This window comes from Amblyomma mixtum, chromosome 3, assembly GCF_055824585.1.
Source record: "Amblyomma mixtum isolate Tamu chromosome 3, ASM5582458v1, whole genome shotgun sequence".
NCBI classification, from domain to species: domain Eukaryota; kingdom Metazoa; phylum Arthropoda; class Arachnida; order Ixodida; family Ixodidae; genus Amblyomma; species Amblyomma mixtum.
The window spans coordinates 105,988,169-106,006,665 of NC_143014.1; the positions used below are offsets into that span (position 1 = coordinate 105,988,169).

General features: G+C 43.9%; 1 protein-coding gene and 1 long non-coding RNA gene across 2 annotated transcripts; one reads left to right on the forward strand and one right to left on the reverse strand.

Moving 5' to 3' along the window:
• Positions 1-2,022: 2,022 nt before the first annotated feature.
• Positions 2,023-10,843, reverse strand: LOC149351255 (uncharacterized). Its single transcript, XM_089580537.1, has 4 exons — positions 10,704-10,843; positions 7,910-7,970; positions 4,939-4,976; positions 2,023-3,912 (listed from the first exon to the last, which is right to left on the reverse strand). Exons 2-4 carry the CDS (start codon positions 7,929-7,931, stop codon positions 3,523-3,525), a joined length of 450 nt encoding a protein of 149 aa, XP_089436663.1. The 5' UTR covers positions 7,932-7,970; positions 10,704-10,843; the 3' UTR covers positions 2,023-3,522.
• On the forward strand, positions 10,704-11,479 carry LOC149351256 (uncharacterized). The gene is made up of 2 exons (XR_016290560.1): positions 10,704-11,112; positions 11,192-11,479. It is a non-coding gene; the product is annotated as an uncharacterized LOC149351256 (long non-coding RNA).
• The last annotated feature ends 7,018 nt before the right edge of the window (positions 11,480-18,497 follow it).

Here is an 18,497-nt window from a genome sequence, read left to right on the forward strand (position 1 = left end):
ATAGGAGACGTCCTTTTATAGTGATATTGTGCACCGCACATTACGCAAAAGGGACTATATGAGGAAACACATCTATAACATGCTCGAACTTCTGCAGGCTCTAGCACAAAATCCAAGGCGTACGGACGGGGCTCAGTCGAGGCATCCGTTACGTGGAACGTTAGGCATTTACAACTATAGGAAATACGTTTTATTATTCTGGAGTTTCCGCATATTCTGCTTTGTTATCAATTACAGTGTGTAAGATATATTATGTGTTTGTTCGTGAGAACTCTAAAACAAACCTGGAAATACCAGAAAAATCACCTGAAACGCAATCATGGTTGCGCTCGTTATCCCTCTTCACTATGACTGCTGGGGGCTTGAGGCACACATTGGAAAACGCACGGAAATTTTCTGTGTGATTATAAAAGATAACGCAGCCAAGTAAGTGCCTTATAAAATGGTAGAAAGGCTCGCAAGAGAGTATTTGATAGTATTATGTCTTGAAGATATTCAAGGGTTCACCGTAAAGGTTTTAAAACATACCTTTGTAGCGCTTTTTTTTCTCAGGGACACACTGCGTTTCTAGAGTTGTACGGTCGCCTGATAACTTTTGCGTTACACTTTCTGAAGTACTTTTTGTATGACTAGCTGGGACTTGCCCTGTTAGACATCGTAGGGGAGCAGAACGAAGAGCTAGGTGATAATAATAAGTGCATTGCAAGCGATCTTTCTGTTATTTTCAAGATATTGTTTTCCAGTTTTCTCATGGGTAGCTGCAATTATTGCATTATATTACGCAGTGTCAGTGTTGACACTATATAGCATGCTAAAACACTGGGAGAATTATATTGTCTGTAAGTCTAAATGGCTAATGTTGAAAGGCATCCATACCTCAATCCGCCATATTCAAAAGATGTGGCTTCCTTTGGGAAGTGGGCGAAAAACTGGTTGAAAACAAATGCACACGCGTGACGGAGGAGTTATCTGATTTCTGGAGGTGCGTACTGTGCGTGCAAGTAGCATATTTGGGCTGGACAGCTGACGCCATCTGTCGCTTGCACTGGTTACTAACATGAACTGCGCATGCGCAGTCGGAGCTGGAGGTTTGTTTTCAACATAGAGGGCGGGGGAACTCCGAAGGGAGCGCCCGGCGATAACCTTGAAGACTACTCATGAAAAGTAAAAACGACAGAGTTGGTCCCCCGCATGATCACACCACGTGATAGCGTGCGATGATATATATCCCCCCTGCTCGCGCGTATGAGCGGATCCGCGCCGCAAACTGACTGTAGACAAAACTCCTTGCAGTAGTTGCCCGTGCCATTGGCCGCGCAGACGCGCACTAAAACACACCTACATCAATACATGAGGGACTGACTAGGAGAACGAAAAACCGTGACAGGGAACGGCTTCATGAGCTCTTGGCTTGCGAAGACTGAACGCGTGACGTCACGCCCCATCCTGAGTTTTTTTGCAGTGGTTGGGGACAGTGGTTTTTCAGTGGTTTTCAGTGGATTTTTTTTTAGTGGCTCAGTGGTTATGGCGCTAGGCTGCTGACCCGAAAGACGCAGATTCGATCCCGGCCGTGGAATCGAATTTCGATGGAGGCGAAATTCTAGAGGTCTGTGTACTGTGCGATGTCAGTGCACGTTAAAGAACTCCGGGTGGTCGAAATTTCCGGAGCCCTTCACTACGACGGTTCTCATGGCCTGAATCGCCTTGGGTCGTTAAACCCCCATCAACCATCTACCATCCATTTGCACACTGCGCCCACAAATGTAACTCGGGACCTGCTAAAAACGCAGTGACGTATTTTTAGCAGTGCAATTTACTAATAGTTGGCATTTGTGTCACCGAATAGCAGGAAGCACGGAAAAAAAAATCTTTTTTGATCCATGACTTTAATGCTGTCTCATGAGGTTGGCTCTGTGGTTGTCGCTTTAACCCTTCATGTGGGCCCAAAACTTCTCGCCTCAGGCTTTCAGTGCCGTAATAAAGCACAACTTCGAAAGTTTTAATAACAGACAAACAAACAAGGCAAGTGCTTGCTATTTATTGGCAAGAAAAGGGCTACATTGGAAAAGAGCCGTGAAAGGTAATCTTCGAAGGACGAACAGAATTGAACATAAAAAACAACGTCTTAGGTATGTACACTAACTGGACGTTGTCGTTAAGTGTGGCGATGCTCCTCGTTGGATATATATATATATACATTTGTACCCAGTGAACCAGGAAACACCGAAACAAAACCACTGCATGCGCGATCTCTCACCGCAAGCTCCAAAGAAACGCTACTTGCAAAGACGCGTAAGCGTAAAGACAGGTCGTCGTGCACATCCGCCAACAACGGGAGAAAAGAATGCCCGATAAATTACAGCTCCAGGTGAAGCTATTTCAAATGATGAGATTATATCGTATTGAGAAACTCACGCCGCGAAATCAAAGACAACAGAATTCATACATCCGACTGTTGTGAACAAAGTGAAAACGGGGGGGAAGAGACCAGCAAAGGTATGAAGACGAACAGAGAAATATTTGCACTGATATAAACGCCCACCGACTGATGGCATATGCTGCTTAAAGCACATTTCGAGCAGAACAACGAGGAGAACGCCTCTGGTTGGTTGTGACAGGGAAGCCTCCAGAATATATTCACGGCAAAGTGAAAGTCCGAAGTTGGTTCCATGACCAGGCTGCGCATGTTCACATGACAGAACAAAAGAAGCACACACCGTTAAGGGGAAAGACTGGCCACTCAGTTTTGACCGAGTAAGCTTGACTCTTACCACCACACAAGCCTGTAAGAGCGCGCAAGGTGAATATTCAGGGAAGAAAATGAAATAGCACAACGGCTTTTAATATCATATAAGTTACGTGACAGCTATATTCATAGGCCACACCACAGGCTGGGATAGTTTTGGCTTACAACGTGCGGAGTTTCATGTGCCGCCACCAAAGTAGAAAATGTCTTAAAGCTACTAAAAAAAAAAACATTGGTCACCATCCAGGGGTGGTGACAAAGGTCTTACACATGTCAGGCTTCCAGCATTAACGTCCGGGTCTAAAGTGTCTCGTGTATATTTTTAATGAGAGCAACAGTCATGACAGTAATATTGCGACATAAATAAAGGCACCACTTCTCGATACCGACTATACCGTGGATTCCCCAACTTGGCAGTAACTTCTTTTTTTTTTCACGCCTCTGTCGATTAACTTTCTGACTCATCGCATGGCATCTCAACTATCGCGTATCCGTCAATATGTCGCCTGAAGCAGAATCAATACAGGTGGGATATTCTTTCCGCAAAACGGAGGCCGAGCATTCTTGGGACTACGATCTTTATTCTCGAGCGTGGCCACAGTGCCCGATGCCGTTTTGTTGGGTGCGCGATGTTGAAGACCAGAGTGAAAGGATTAGCGTCTCGTGGTAGCGAGCTCTGTGAGCCACGTTAGACCAGAACGTTCATGTTGTGACTCCTCATACAGGTCGATGTCGTGGGTTCTTTAGGGTTCCTCTACGGCTAAAACGACTGCGCTTTAGGCCTTGAAAGCGGCCTGCTGGTACCGCGGGATGAGCGGTATGGCACGAGCTACGTCGGAGTCGTCGTGGAAGAAGACCTTCTCCTGGCCGATCTTGTCATTGAGATAGAAGAAGTCGGGAGAGCTTCGGCAAGGCACGGCGTCTTCGGGGAAGGCGCAAGTGAGCGAGAACTGGTTGAACACCGTCTGGTTGCCGCAGAAGAAGCTGTACTGCTGCACCTCGGTGCTGCCGTCATCCTTGGGAACCACGTTGCACACGTGGAAGATCTGGCAGTTGTTGTCCACGTCGGCGAAGTAGCCGTTCTTAGCGGGGCATGTGAACGAGGTCTTCACAGATCCCACAATAAATTCCACGCCATCCGGGAGCTCATAGGCGGCTCGCTTGCTCTGCAGAAGGTAAAAGTTTGGTCTGTTGTTGTTTCCTTTATTTTGAAGAGATGGCGGAAATGCCTGATAAAGCATAATCATTCTACGCATATCCTTAAATCAATGGTTCACATAAAGGGTGAGAAGGACAACTCTAGGGAGTAAACAGCTTTTGTAAAATAAAGCAAAATGAAAGAACAATAGCTATTTAAAAATCCCTATTAACGTGGTATAACGCTTAGCGACAAATCTTTGTACTCAAGAGAAGGTGATGCAAGGAGAGTAGTTTGCAATTCTGCTACTTTCTTTGTTTGAAGTGAATACATGATTTTCTTTTTAATTTTTTGTCACCTTGTCAAATGGATTTTGTAAATTTGGAGCCCCCGGGTAATGTAGAAACCTGAGTATCCAAAGCTTACAAACGTCCCCGACTCGGCGGGCTCTGTAAGGCACAGAGTGAGAAAAAGAAGATGTTCTACCAAACAAGTACTGTTGTTTAGTATCTGCACATAAAAGAATAACAAAATCTACCTTTTCAGTCCCCACGCAGCCTTCTTCTTAGGTATAAGCCCATGTAGGTTGTGTTGCACAGGACTATTTGTGATAATCCCAATTATCTCAAGGCATACGTGCTGAAGCAGCTTTTAGTTGTATATATAATTAAGGTATGTGTGATGTTATATGCAGTAGCCGGAAATTCCCTCATTCAGACCAAACAGTCCCTATTTCAGGCCCTTTCTTACTGCAGCAGCTTTACAACTCCGTCAATTTAGAAAAAGGAAGAATTTAGACTCTTAAAGTTTCCTGAAACTTTGCCAAAATTCCCTTTCCGCCAAATTTTACTCCTCCAGTTCCCTGAATAAGGGAAAATTTCCCGAATGGAACATTACTGCGTGGTATGAGGGATTCTGAATGTGGAGAGCCCAAATTTGGAAAAAATAAGTCGCACTTTATCCTGCCTTAACACGGTGCAAAAAGATAATGCTGCTGAAGCTTTAACATCAGCCTGCCAGTAAAATAGCAATTATCTGAGATCACGTTACTCACCCTAGGAAGGGCAACGGCGACGGCGATGAGGGCAACAACTGCAAAATACAAAGCACATTACGTGAGCTATTTCTGCCATTGATTAATCACGCCCACAGCTGCTGGCATGACAAATCGGTAAGTAAAATTTGTCTGACTTCAGCAGTTATTGCGGGCTTCATAAAGTTATGAGTAAAGTAAATTTGTAAATTGGTTATTGAGGAAAATAAATGGCACAGTACCTATCACACACATCTCGCTGGACACCTGAACCGCGCCGTAAGGGAAGGGAGGAAGGTGGGAGCGAAAGAAGAAAGAGAGAAAGAGGTGCCATAGTGGAGGTCTCCCAAACTTATAAGTACAACCGTTACTTTGCCGCGACCATCTTCCTCTCTATGGTGACCTTTTTTATTTCTTGATTATACAATGTAATCTGCGGTTGCCGTCGTCTTTAAAGGAAGAACTTATTCCCTTAAAATTTTAATGATTATTTGGCTTTCTTCGGGGTTACTTGGTCTTTATCAAAGGCTCCAATTGACTAGACTATCCAGGCTTCAGAAACCCAAGACAACTCTATAACGCTGCAGCCTTTGTGAAAACTACACAGACAACCGTCTTTGCTTTTGTGTCATGAAATGCGGTTCCTTTCGTGCCACCAGCGTTGCAAATCTCTTAGAGAAAAGAGACTTCTCATCCTCATCCACCCGAAGCTTTGGACTTTCACGGATGCTATAAGAGCTGCACCACAGTCTACAGCTGTTTTTCTTTTCCTCGGTTAAAAAATACCTTCACTTGTTATATAGCATTGTATTATGGCTGTAAAGAACGACATGAGAACAGTAATTTGCGTAATATTTGCATTGGTCCATTTCAAGCAGAAAGAACCTGCCACGACAAAGGGCGTAAAAATGCGGTAGGCCTAGTGGTACCTCCTAAGGGAGATGTAATAGCAGTTAGAAGCGAGGCATCATGGCAATGCCATCCCTGTAGCCGTCACGCGGCGAGCAAAGCTTGGGTGTTTCAGGAACGACTTTCAGCTGACAATTCAGGAATGTAGTACTGGCACATGCATCCTTCTTGCACCATTTCAGTTAGGTCCATACCGACGCATAACGCAAAGCCCTTTTTAAAGCTCTGGACAATTCTTTTAAAGCTTCGGTCAATTTTTTAAAAGCCTCACAGAAATATTATGTACCGCAATATCCCGAGTCATTGCCAACCCTCCCCCGCCACCTGAAATTTATATAAAAAGTGGTTTGAGCCATGTCTCGGGGACCGAACAAAACAAAACAACAAAACGATAAAATATGCATTTTTGTTCGCAGCTAGCCTGGCTTACAAGAGATACGCTCAACTTTAATCACGGGATGTCATCTTGCTCTCAACACTCATAAAACAATGTTTTACTGTCCGCGAAATCCACTGCTTGCGTCGCGCGAGGGCTCCTCCAGAAGAGTACAATTCGAAGCCGTGACTGCGATTAGCCTGCGCCCAAAAAGCGAACGCAGTACGAAATAAAACAAAAAGAAAAACGTCGTCCAAAAATTAGAAAGGAAAAGAAGAAAGAATGAGCAACCGGGCAAAAGCCGAAGGAGAAAGACGTCCCAGTTGCAGGTTAGCAAAGTGACGAGCGCGTCGAGGCACGACCATCCTTTGACCTTGGGCTCGCGAAAATTCGGGAGGATGTGTGAACAAAAGTTCTTCTGTGTCCTCTTTCGTTTTTTTTTTTTTTTTGTGGTCGCTGCTTTCAGGAAGGTATTTTTTAAGAAAATTGCGAGGTCTGCGGTTTACTTCGTTTAGGGGTGGACGATGCCTCGGAGGTTTTGACATAATCGATGATTGGTGATGGCCGGTGATAGAGATGGGCGGTGGCTATGGATATTACGCTAAGCTGTTTTCTTATTCATCCTTTGCTCTTTACGTAGTTCTTGGTATCTGCGTTTAAAGAGAAAGGTTTGGCTATTGCCCTACTGCTAGGTCTTGCAGAACTTCCGACGGCTACAAAAATATTAATTGACTGTTAAGGTCTTCATTGCCACGCAGTTACCAAGGTAACGCAGTTGGTTAACTTGGTGTTTTCCTTTCGTTTAGCAGCAATAAATGACCAAAAATACATTTTGTCAAGATTTTCTCTCCGGAATACCTCAGGAATAACATCAGCGCTAATTAAATCTCTCCTTATAATTCACATACGAAGCTGTGCTCCACGAAAACGAGAGAGATTTTAAATAAAAAGAGGCGTTAAAACCCCGATATCGTGCAAGGAGGAGCTCCGGCTCTAAAAGGGCATTTTCTGATTTTAATATTACATATGCTTACAGCAGACGAGAGAGAGATCACTGTTCGGTAGTTCACGTGTCTTTTTTTTTTTTCGATGCAGAAGCAAACACACTCACATAGAACCGAGATGGTGTGGCAGATCAAACTTTGCGTCGAAACAGGGTGCTACTATGGGCCTGCCGCTGCTCTCCTCATGGCAGAAACTACTGCAGCTTAGAATTAGTAGAAAGTTTCGTGCTTGCCGTGTAGGCGCATCATGTACTCGAGGCGTTCATTTGTGAAACTTCGCGAAAGGAAACTTTTAAGACGCAATTTTCCACCACGAGTTGCCGAGCATAAAACTATAGTTGAAGATCATATATCTAGTTCACGGCCGATGCGCACGACAGAATTACGTCCCTTTGGAGTGTTTCCAACTTCACAGAAAGAGCTTCAGTTAAACGTTTTCCGCTTTCGCAGCACTTTATCGCTTTGACCTCGGTATGTTTACTTATTTTCGCCGTGCGCAGTTTCTTCAATAAGAGCCAAGTATCGGGATGTTCACTCCCTGCCGAGCAGACGGACGGATATACACCTTTTTGTGATCCACGAATTGCTCCACTTAACTGCTTTTCCTTTGCTTTATGAAAGCTTCCCTCCCTTCACTTCCACTCTAAGTTGCGCTTTCATTTCCCGGCATTCATAAAAGAGCATAGAGATTTCGCCCACTTACCTGCTACGATGATGTACTTCATCTTGATGGATGTTCAGTTCCTGCTACCGAAACGTGGGCACTGCATTTGTAAGAAAGAAGCGTTTCCATGTCAAGCACTAGAATCATGCTTCATTCATTTTGCAGCTAACTCTAGAAACTAAACCGTCTTCTTAAGGACGTAATAACTTTTAACCAAGCATTCGCTATGCTACCAGCCGAGAAGTGCGCTAGTATCCCTTTTCTACACGTGCCCTGAAAGAATGTGGGGCTTTGCGTTATAAGGCGCATGGTATCGGGGAAAATCTTGTACCTCAAGCTTGAAGGTTTCCTATAAGGAGCAACTATGAGTATTGCGTGTTCTTTTAACGCATGAACAATATACTGTATGCTTCTCGTAATTATCCTGCAGTAACGCAAGTGAGCGTGCGGGAAGTTTGTGATTTCCCACTTGATTATTATCGAGTGAAAAGCAAGAAGTGATAGATGCAAATAGCAGGTATATCGTATAACTGATGCAAGCAGCTCAACGTTCGGCCTGTTTCTTTTTTAATTATTAAATTGGACTTCTGAATTCGTCCCATCGAACAAAACTGTCACAACCAACTTCTTTATCTCATTATTAAACTGACAAGCACAAAACGAACAGCACGTCACTGGCGAGTGGCAAAACTCCAAGTCCATAGATGGCCTAAGAAAGAGACAGACACTAGAAAACTGCCCTAAAAAAAATGCAACTACGGCAAAAGTATGCGTACGTAGACTAGGCCGACGCTTCAAGTAGCTATCCAGTCGGGATCAAGAACGGTACAAAAAATCAAAGCCACCTTCTCGAAGTTGCGCTTTTTCATGACTTCTTTTTTTTTCAGTGCGTGCGATTGCTTCACTTTCAGCATATTAAATCACCATTTTCTATCGCAATCTACATTGCTATGTGAGGCAGGTTAGCGCTGTCGTTGTTTGTGGACAACCACTCAGTCTTAAATCGAAGGTCACATCCGTGATGATTATGTAGCCAATTATCTAGAATATCTTTGTTGTCTCGGAATCCACGCGAACCGTTTCATTGCGAAAGTTACCTCTTCGTGAAAAAGTCGTAAGTACGAAAGAATAATGACTTTGCTCTCGATACCACTCGCTCAAAAAAGCTCACGAGCAGAAAAACAAACCCCACATAAGGAAGCAGCGGACAGCGTCATATATATAAACTAACACCTTAAAAGTGAACAAAGCGAAAGGTATATAAATGAAATGAGGATACTTCTAGTCTAAACAATTTCAGCAAAGCTTTTGCTGAATGCACTTGTGACGCTACAATACTGGTACAAAAACAGCAGAAATACTCCTCTCCAGCTGTCTGCATTCTGCCCCCGGTGCCCACAAGCGCTCCTAGCATTCCCAGCATAACGCGAGTACTCAGTGGCAAGCAGTTCGTGCAAAAAACAAAACAGAAAGCGAGAAAGTAAGCGCTCCTCAACTCCTACTGCCGTGATTCATCATGGTAATCTGACCGAACGAGCCGTTACACCCATTGGCCACGGCTTCCGCAGGCTCCTTTGCGATACGCTTGAGACTATCAAGGTACTTCGGCAAACACTACTGTACATTAGATAGGGTAATTTTAACGCATTTCTTTCTGCACGGATGCTCGGCACTTGCGTTTATGAAAGGCCATGTGTCCGAAAAGGAATAAACCTCCTGGGATACATAAAATTCTCGTTCGAGTTTTCTAACACAGCCCGTTTCCGTGATTAAAAATTGTGCCTTATTTCGAATCCTGCGGGCCTAACTTTCAGATGGAAGCAGATGCCGCCGCATGGTCAATTTTCTCACGGGTTCTGAGAATGTTTCTTTCAGCGCAATTGCAGCATTCTTCCTAGGTTATATGTTAATTGAGAAATACGGTTTGGGAAATGCGCGCTATTTACGTGTGAACAGGAGCGCTACATGACACATGTCCTGAAAAGGTGCTTACATACTAGCAATACTACGCAGAACTAAAGCGTGTATTGCGTAACAACTAGGTGATAGCACGTTAGCCGAAAATGTTGACTGGTATACGGTTGGAGATCACTTAAGGCATATTGCTTGGTACAATTTCTTGTTTATCTGGTTACGGCGTCTGAACTAGTCGACACAAAAAGCAGTGGATTTTGCATTTCCTATGAAACGTTTCAGAAAAACAAGTTAGTTAGGAACAACTGCTCTAAAACTCTGCCAACGCGTCTTTGGCAAAAAAAAAAGACTCCGCTATATTCACTTTCTACCACAACTCTACCACAACTTTCTAATTATAATTCAACTACCTCTTCGCGTTTTTTACCATGGCCCTTCCATACCACGCAATCAAAACATTAAAAGCTCCTAAAAACCACTGCATTTCTATGTGAGCACAAAATAAATGCCGCTAATCACATGCTGTAATGCACTGCTATAGCGCGGGTACTTATTACTCAGGTATTGCGTTGTCCTACTTAACCTGTATACACCAAATTTTTCTGAAGGCTACAGTGAATATTTATCGACAGGAATTGTTTGGAGAAACGCGCAGTCTTAAACCTCGCAATTAGGTGGGCATCGCGTTAAACAGGGGTTCTCGGCTAGCTCAATCAGTGACTCTATTCTGGAGCATAAATTTGAAGAAACTGTGTCAACATAGGGCACAATCGGCGCAAGCTAAAGCGAAGGCGAAAAGAGCGGCGTCGTGGGCTCTTCTCATGTGCGTCATGAAAAGCTCCCAAAACGACTGCGGAGCCCAGCACCCGGGGCCTCCTTGGACTGCGGCTCTGGCAATGGAAAGGAGCAATCCACTCACCGGTGATGGGGCGGACGTGAGGACTGTGCGGCATGCATGTGCCGATGAGATCCCTTTTATACGAGCCAGGTGAGGGTTCACTTGAAAAAATGTCGTCATTCTCGTTTCCGCTAACCTTCCAAAGAGCCGCCTCCCCCAAGCGCTCCCCTCTCCGCGCATGCTCATTGCTGTGCGCGATCCATCCTTGGCCTAACCAGGTGCCCTATTGGACCCTGTGCCCCTGAAGAAAGTGACTCCCCCCTCTCGATGCTCCGGAGCGGCTCGCCGCGCCGTTATGCAACACCCCTCTCTGTCCGCATGAGCAAATGCGTTCCCGCCTCCGAGACGAAACCCGTTCACACGCTAACTCGACGCAGGGGCTGCTTCCGGCGAGGCATCAGAGACCGGCTCCCGTGGCGGAGAAGATTTTGTAAGAGACAGCAACATTCTTACCTTTTTCCTCCTTCTTACTTTCTTCTTTTACGTTCCTCGAATTCTTTTGTGTGCAGGCGGGCAGCTGACACGTTCCGCGGGATACGTGAAAACGGCGATTAGGAGTCGAAGGCTTCACGCGATGCTTTCAGGTGTCTGCAACTCTTCGCCTCCTCCGCACACGTCAGAAGGCGAACAACCGCTTTGCTTTGGTCAATCGCGCCGATCAGGGTGCAACGACCACCCTCAGTCGGATCAATTGTGCCGTGTTCTAAATGCAAAATGAAGTTGAAGGAGCGGGGTCAAACGCCGACAAAAAACAATTTTATCGTAATGAAAAGTGTCCAATAAAATAGGTACCTTTATTTTGCGTTTTTTAATACCTCTAGGGCATTTGATCTCAACACTTTTTGCATGAAAGTAAAAAATGTGGCCGGAAGCCACTGGCAGACATTATGGCAACCGACTGCTGAGTATAAGTGTAATTTAAAAACATAAAGGAACACACTAAGCGACCAAACCCTCTTGAGTGCGTCCAAGCATTATCAAGCTATGGCGCATAAGAAATAGGAATCGAAACATGTAGACAGGTTGCCAAGTTTACAGGAAAATTACTATATGAATTCTTTAAGGTTTTCTGCACTATCCTGTTTCGCTCGCAGGAGATTTCATGATAGTTAAGAGTAACGCCTCATAAAAGAGGTTGCTGACAGTATTTGAATGTTCTGAGGTATATGATAAAGGTTGCCGGAATACCCAAGTTCTAAAGAATTCCCAAGTTGTTCACAGGAAAACAGCATACCTGTATTTCGTGTTATTTCATTTCGCACTTTTTAACCACGCGTTCAGATATCCCAGCCCACGTAGAGTAAAACATCAAAGTTGTATGAGGCTTGATGCAAGACGGATATGTAAACCCGTAGAATATTGTTTATTTGCATTCCCACGTACTGGCGCTCACGTTGCTATGAAGAGCATGTGTGTAGTCGTGTGCCTCATTTGGGTTTTTTAAGATTGTGCTTAATTTTCAGACAAGGTTGTGAGAAAAATGATCAGACTTCCCAAAGATATAACTTGATGTTTTATATTCAGTGACAAGGTAAAAGAAGACATTGCATGTATATTCTTCTTGGTTCGATATTTGCCCTATACATTGTTTCGTTGCTACAAGGCCATTTTTCTCACGCGTCGGCTGCTCATTCAAAATGTCGATAGGACGGGCGCAGGAGAAAGAGAAAATATCGCCTGTATGCTTCGTGATTTACGGTCGGATTCTCATTCAAAGTGAATTTCTATTCCGTGCACACTTCGCACATTCTGACCCGACCGTAACTGCGAACACGTTCGTTCCGTGTTGAACATTTGCTCGACAAGGCTTCTTGGCTTCCTTTCTTGTTAATGTTGTTTATTAGTGCGCAGCAGTTTGCGAACGATGCATCATCCTCAGATTTCCTGACCTGGCAAAGGTCTTGAATGAGCGGCACACAATGCGACTTGTTAAATGACTGGAGATAGGCAAAGTTCCCATAAGCATTCAAACGACCATGATGAAAACAAGAAAAACAGTTCGAAGAGTAAAATAGAGACAAATAAGGATGACCTTGTTGTACCTGGCAATTCTTGCTTCTTGCGTTTATACGGCGCCTTATATTCAGCACATCGGAGATTCAGCGCATAGAAAGATGTACAGGGATGTTATGTTTGGTCTAGTCTTTGTGCATTGTCGTCTTCAGCATCACCTCATCAGCCGAGTTCATCGCATAAAAAAGCATCAATTTGCTGTTGCCACCAATTCATCCTCAATTACTCGATTGATTTCCCATTAGTCTTGTCTTGCGGCAGCAACAACCACCCTACCCATGCGGATTTCCTGACCTCATCTCTCCACATGATTTTCTGCTGCCCTCGACAATGTTCCGTTACCTTGAGGTCACACGCCAATACACCATCGGTTATTTTGCCTGCGCATTACACACCCTGCCCTAGTGCACTTTGTTAATTTAATGAAAAAAAGGGCAAATGATTTCAAATATCATCCACTTGCTTCTAGAAACAAGGAGTCTGCAGTCTCTATACAGCGCTCACGGCCTCTCATGCGCGTAAGGCGCATTTTTTAACAAGGAAAGCTTTAGAAAAGCCGTTAGAATGTGCAAAACTCTCAGAGTTGTTTGTGATGTCATCTATTACGTCACCCCAAAACCCCTGATGCAAGTTGACTGTGATAGAAGCTGCCTGTTGGTTACAATCGTTCGTGTTGATTATGTAAGAGTGTACCCTGTTGGTTAAGGTAGAAATCTCAAGCCGTCAAGACAAAAATGGCATGCGTCTGTAATTACGTCACCCATACAATTCATACGAGTGCCAATGAGGTTGCCGGAGTGTTTATTTCTGCATTTTAGAAAAAAAAAAGAGAAATTTCAGCACGACCAAACTCCACACTGCTTCGTTGATCGCCGTACAGTTTAGAAAACTTCACGCTGCTCATTCAACGGAATACATATGTAATTGAAATTCACTTTATTGCCCGTTTAATATCACGTCACCTACAATACCTTGAATTCGCCTTTATAGTTTAATGCCCGCTACCCTTTTACTTTTGACACTGCACGTACCACATTTATTTTTTCTGTCTCGCTGTGCTGCCCTCACTCGCATCTCAAGCTCATTCGTTACTCTTCGAGTTTGGCCTCCTTGTGCGAGTATTCTCAATAGTGCCATTTGAGTGAGAGCAGCATATATCGCTAGCCGTAAGAAAAGACTGTCTGCCAAATGCACCAAAACCTCCTCTATTCTTCTGCATGTTTCTCTTTTTTCTCATTTCTGCAGCATGTCGCAATACACAAAAAAAGTCAGTTGCGGCTCATATCTTGTGTCTACGACGATTATGTAACACGCATTGCAAGAATACTAACGGCAATTTTTATAATGGTTGTATGTTTTACTATCAGATACTTTTAGTCCATTTTTTTTTTATCCGCGGCTTTTTTTTTAAACAACGCAGAGAGCAAAATTAGTGCTCTTTCGGCAAAATTGCAGCTGGTATGAACTACTCGCGTGACGTCTGATAGATCGCGAATTATTTTTTGGCTTGTTACCTTGGTATGTTATCTAAAAAAGCAGTTCGTCCTCTTAGCTCTCAGCCAGCATGAGCAGGTCGAGACAAACAAATAACTGCTATCGCAACAAATAATGCCCAGACCTCATCCATCAGAGTTTCCATGACGTTCGCAGCTGCGCCTCGAGCGCGAAAAATGCAAACTCCCTAACTAAAGGCAATTTTCCTGGGCATGAAAGGTGCTTGACATTTGGAGCATCTGATCTAAAGGCCCTGGACACCTCTCGCTGGAAGCAGGTGAGGAATATATGCAATCGCGTTTTGTCTCTCTCCGAGGCGTTGTCTTTGCCTCGCGTAACACGATTTTTATTTTAAAAACAATTTTATATTGATGAAACTAGTGCAGCACTACTGCAGGGCTTTTCTTCGGGTGGCCATTAGAGGTTAAGGTTCTACGTGTTCTTCAGGCTTTGCTTATTATGTCAAAAAAGTACGGAGATGTAGTTACCTGTTGCCTCTGTGAATGCTCTAAAACAATATATTGAATTGCAAGTCTCATGGTGCTTTCCTACAACTGTCTGTTTCAGTATGCTTGCAGTGGTCTTCCCCGTACACGCTCAGCAAACAAAAGCATTCTTTTCATTCTATGCGCCCACGCTGTTTTGGTTGGTTTCTATAAAATTGTTGCCGTGATCAACTGGTCCTTTGACAGTTTGTTTGGCTCTTAGCTCAGAAGTGAATCATTTATCTTTTAAACGCAGTTAAAGACATTGGTGCGTAAGAGCTTTCTCTTACCAGAGCAAAGGACTAATATAAACAAAAAAACCAATTCCCTTGAGTTAAGTATGTTCTTTTAATCAATAAAATAGCTATTTCAGTGGTCAATATTAACATCATCTAAGGGGGGGGGGGGGGGGGTACTTTATATCTACATAAATCTTGAACGTTCGCAGCTGCATGTTGCCTGTTAGGTTTCGTCGCTTAACCAGCCCCATGCACGCTGCAAGCGTTCAGTTTCTGCCGCTCTCCAATTCTTTATTCCGTAAGTATAAAGAAATCCACTGTACATTTTTCGCATTTCATTAACTTCCATCATATTGGCCAATAGGGCTCATGAGTTCCGCTGATCAACTGCCAACCTTCTCTAGTCCGCGCTCCTGACTCATGCCTCAGGTGTCTGGAAATTTCTTGAAACACGGATGCTCTACCGGTTTCGTAATTACATTTACTGAGTATTCATGCGAACATCTGTCCAAGCGCGCGATTCTAGCCTTTGTGGTTTATGATCTGTTAGAACATATAGCCGGACTCAGAATCACTTGTATCTTTTGAATTTTAATTAAGTTGAAAGCGTAACCTTCGGTTTCACTTTCTTCGTGGCCGGCGCGAAGTGGCACAAGGTCACGGTCTCCTACGCGGGGAATTCCTGCTAGCCTTCCACTTGGGACACGCGTCACGTTCACCTTCGCACCATCAACGGTGGTCTGAAATGTTGCGCGCTCGTAGGTTGAGACAATTGCGTCATGCAAGCGCGTACCTTTTTCGAGGTTTCGCTTTAGCGTACATCCTTTATAAACAGTCTTATCCATCCCTTTCTTTTATGGTTTTCTTCTGTTCAGAGCTGGGTTGGCTGAGCCACTAGCGACTTATCCGGGGTCAAATTCTGCGAAACTTCCGCTTTCGGGACAGGCACGGAGCACCGCGCCAGAGTGACGCACGTTACAGCATCGGCGACCAACGCGCGCGTAAGCCTCCACCTCCTTCTCTTCTTTTTTTTTCGCAGAAAATAATAAATATAAAGAGCAGGAAAACATGTGGTGACCGAAGTGAGGTGTTCGACGCCGCGGGGAACTCGAATTTCCTCGACAATTTGCCATTTCGCGCATCCGTTATCCTTGCGCAAAGATAGTCTGGTGTAACGTTGCTTCTAAAGCAGTTGTTGGCAGCGTTTGTAAGTTCGGAGGGGCAAAATAACACGTCTCGAATTATTTCGTTTTGTATTTTGTAACACTGGAGGAGCAGCATGAAGTAGCGCGTAGCGTGGAGTTATTTGTAAATCTTAATGTAGTTACCATGAAGCAGGAACGGACAGTGCTGTACAAGAGCAGCAACATCTCACTTAATTAAAACAAAACAAAAGTTGCCTGGGAGCGGAAGCATGTAACACAATGATAGCGACTGCATCAATCCTCGATATCTGCTCAGTGGTGCTAACGTAACGCTGCTTTCCATCTCACAAGTTGCTGCAATTGAGTGGAAAGCATACACGAGCGCAAGGCGATGCCTTCTTCAAGTGCGATAGTCTCACGAACTTCTCACGCAACCACATAGGAAACTGTAGTCAGACAACACATACATTAAAACATTTATTGAGACTTCAGTAAAATACACCAAACTGGCCTGTGTTTCAGCCTCTTGAGAACCATGCCTTATAAAACTAAGAAGCTTTGAATTGCTTGCGGCAAAGCATTGTTCATTCAGAATCATTGCTCTCTTTAAGCTGCAAGAAATTGATGTAAAGGTGAATCAAATGTAGACACTTGATTCAGCTTTACACACAACACAAGATGCAAATTTGTTGAGTAGCTCAGCACTAGCACGTTTTCCAGGTTGTGAAATAATTCTTGTTTTGCAAATTGTTTTGCAGTGCAAGTTGACATTTGCACAAGAAGGTAATTGAGAGCTTTAACGAAGCCATGGGGAAACTTTCAGGGCTACAGGAGAGTGACGGCTTCACTCTGCAAATGCGCGATTGACGATGTCACGTCGACAAGCGGTGCGGTCAGCAACAGTGTGCAATCAGTAAACGTGTTGGAAACGTATGCAAGTTTGTTTCTACTGTAGTTAAGAAAATCAACGTTCACTTTGTATCATGTAGAATGAACCTTTATATATTTTCAAAATTCTTGGGAACTCTTCGCAAGACTGCATCCAACTGCGTGGAGCAGAGTAGTTTGAGTGACCGTGGCCGTAAAGTTTTTGCGCGCAAATATTAGTGCTTTTAGACTATTATTCGACAAAAACCTTTTTTATCATTATTCCTGTGGACGTCCGACTTGCACTATAACGCCGACAGGAGTGCGCACGAAAAAATAATTAGCATTTCTATCTTTAACTGATTTAAACTGTTATAATAACACATTCGTGTTAATAGCCTCACATTTGATAGGCAGATAATTAGCCGTGTCGGACCTCTTTATTACAGCCAATCAAAATTGTAACAGGCAACTGTAGAAGCCGAAATCTCTGACAGCGAAACTGTATTGAGCTGGCGATGGGGCAAAGAGGTTTTCCAACATATTTTGAATGGTTGAATAGTGTATGAAGCAGGAAGAAAAGTGACATTGTTCTCAACCACAATAGGTCTCCACCAGGGGATTTTATGTGAACATTCGTAGCATTCATGATTTCGATGCTCCAAGAACGACTCCAGGAACGACTTTAAATGTCGCAACAAAGTTTTCGTCACAGTCTTCTTGGTATAGTTAGGAATACAATAAGGATTCAAAGAATATTCCTTTCGGCCCAGGGTAGTGGCTGGAGCAAAATAATGATGCATTTATTTTTGCAGCAACTACATAAAAATCTTCAAGCGTTAAATGCTTTTCGGTCAGATTTTCACTTGGCGTCAAGCTATGCTGAATGTGCGGACTGGGACGAGACTGAAGCAGTTCAGTGCGTAAGCTGAGGTGCGTAATACAACAGACGTTCTATTCCCATCTAATCACTTGCTCGTAGCTGGTAATCCAAGTACAGTTCAGTGTTGTGCTCTGCTTTATATTATGTTGACAGAAACTCATGGGACCCCAAGGTGATTTTCTGCACTTTACAATTTTAATGCGGATGTCCATTCTAGCACGTGGACGCCCAATTTTCACCCACTTCTGCGTCCGTATTTCGCGAGAACAATTTTGAGTTCGCACTGAGAGGCGACAGCAAAGACTGCCCATGTCTTTAAAAGCGCGTATGGCATACACGTACATGTAGACAGAGGGATACAACGTCATCCATGTTGTCCACTCGAGCTTGAACCAAGAGGAATATGAAGAAGAGTAAAAAGTAGTAGAAGAAGATAACCTGGATAGAATACAGATGTTTATGTGCGCCATCTCTTCGAATGCATTTCTACAGCAGTTACTTTCAGCGTTTCGAAGGTGTATCTGCAATTTTTCTCTAGTTTTCCTCGTCACCTTAAGTCGAGTGCCTGCATTCAACAGATTAGACGACGCCACCATAATGACCCAGCTTGCTCACGAATATCACAACCGTGTTTCAGGTGAGCATTCAAACGTCGAGACGAACTCTCAGCTTCCGACTCGTAGTTTAAT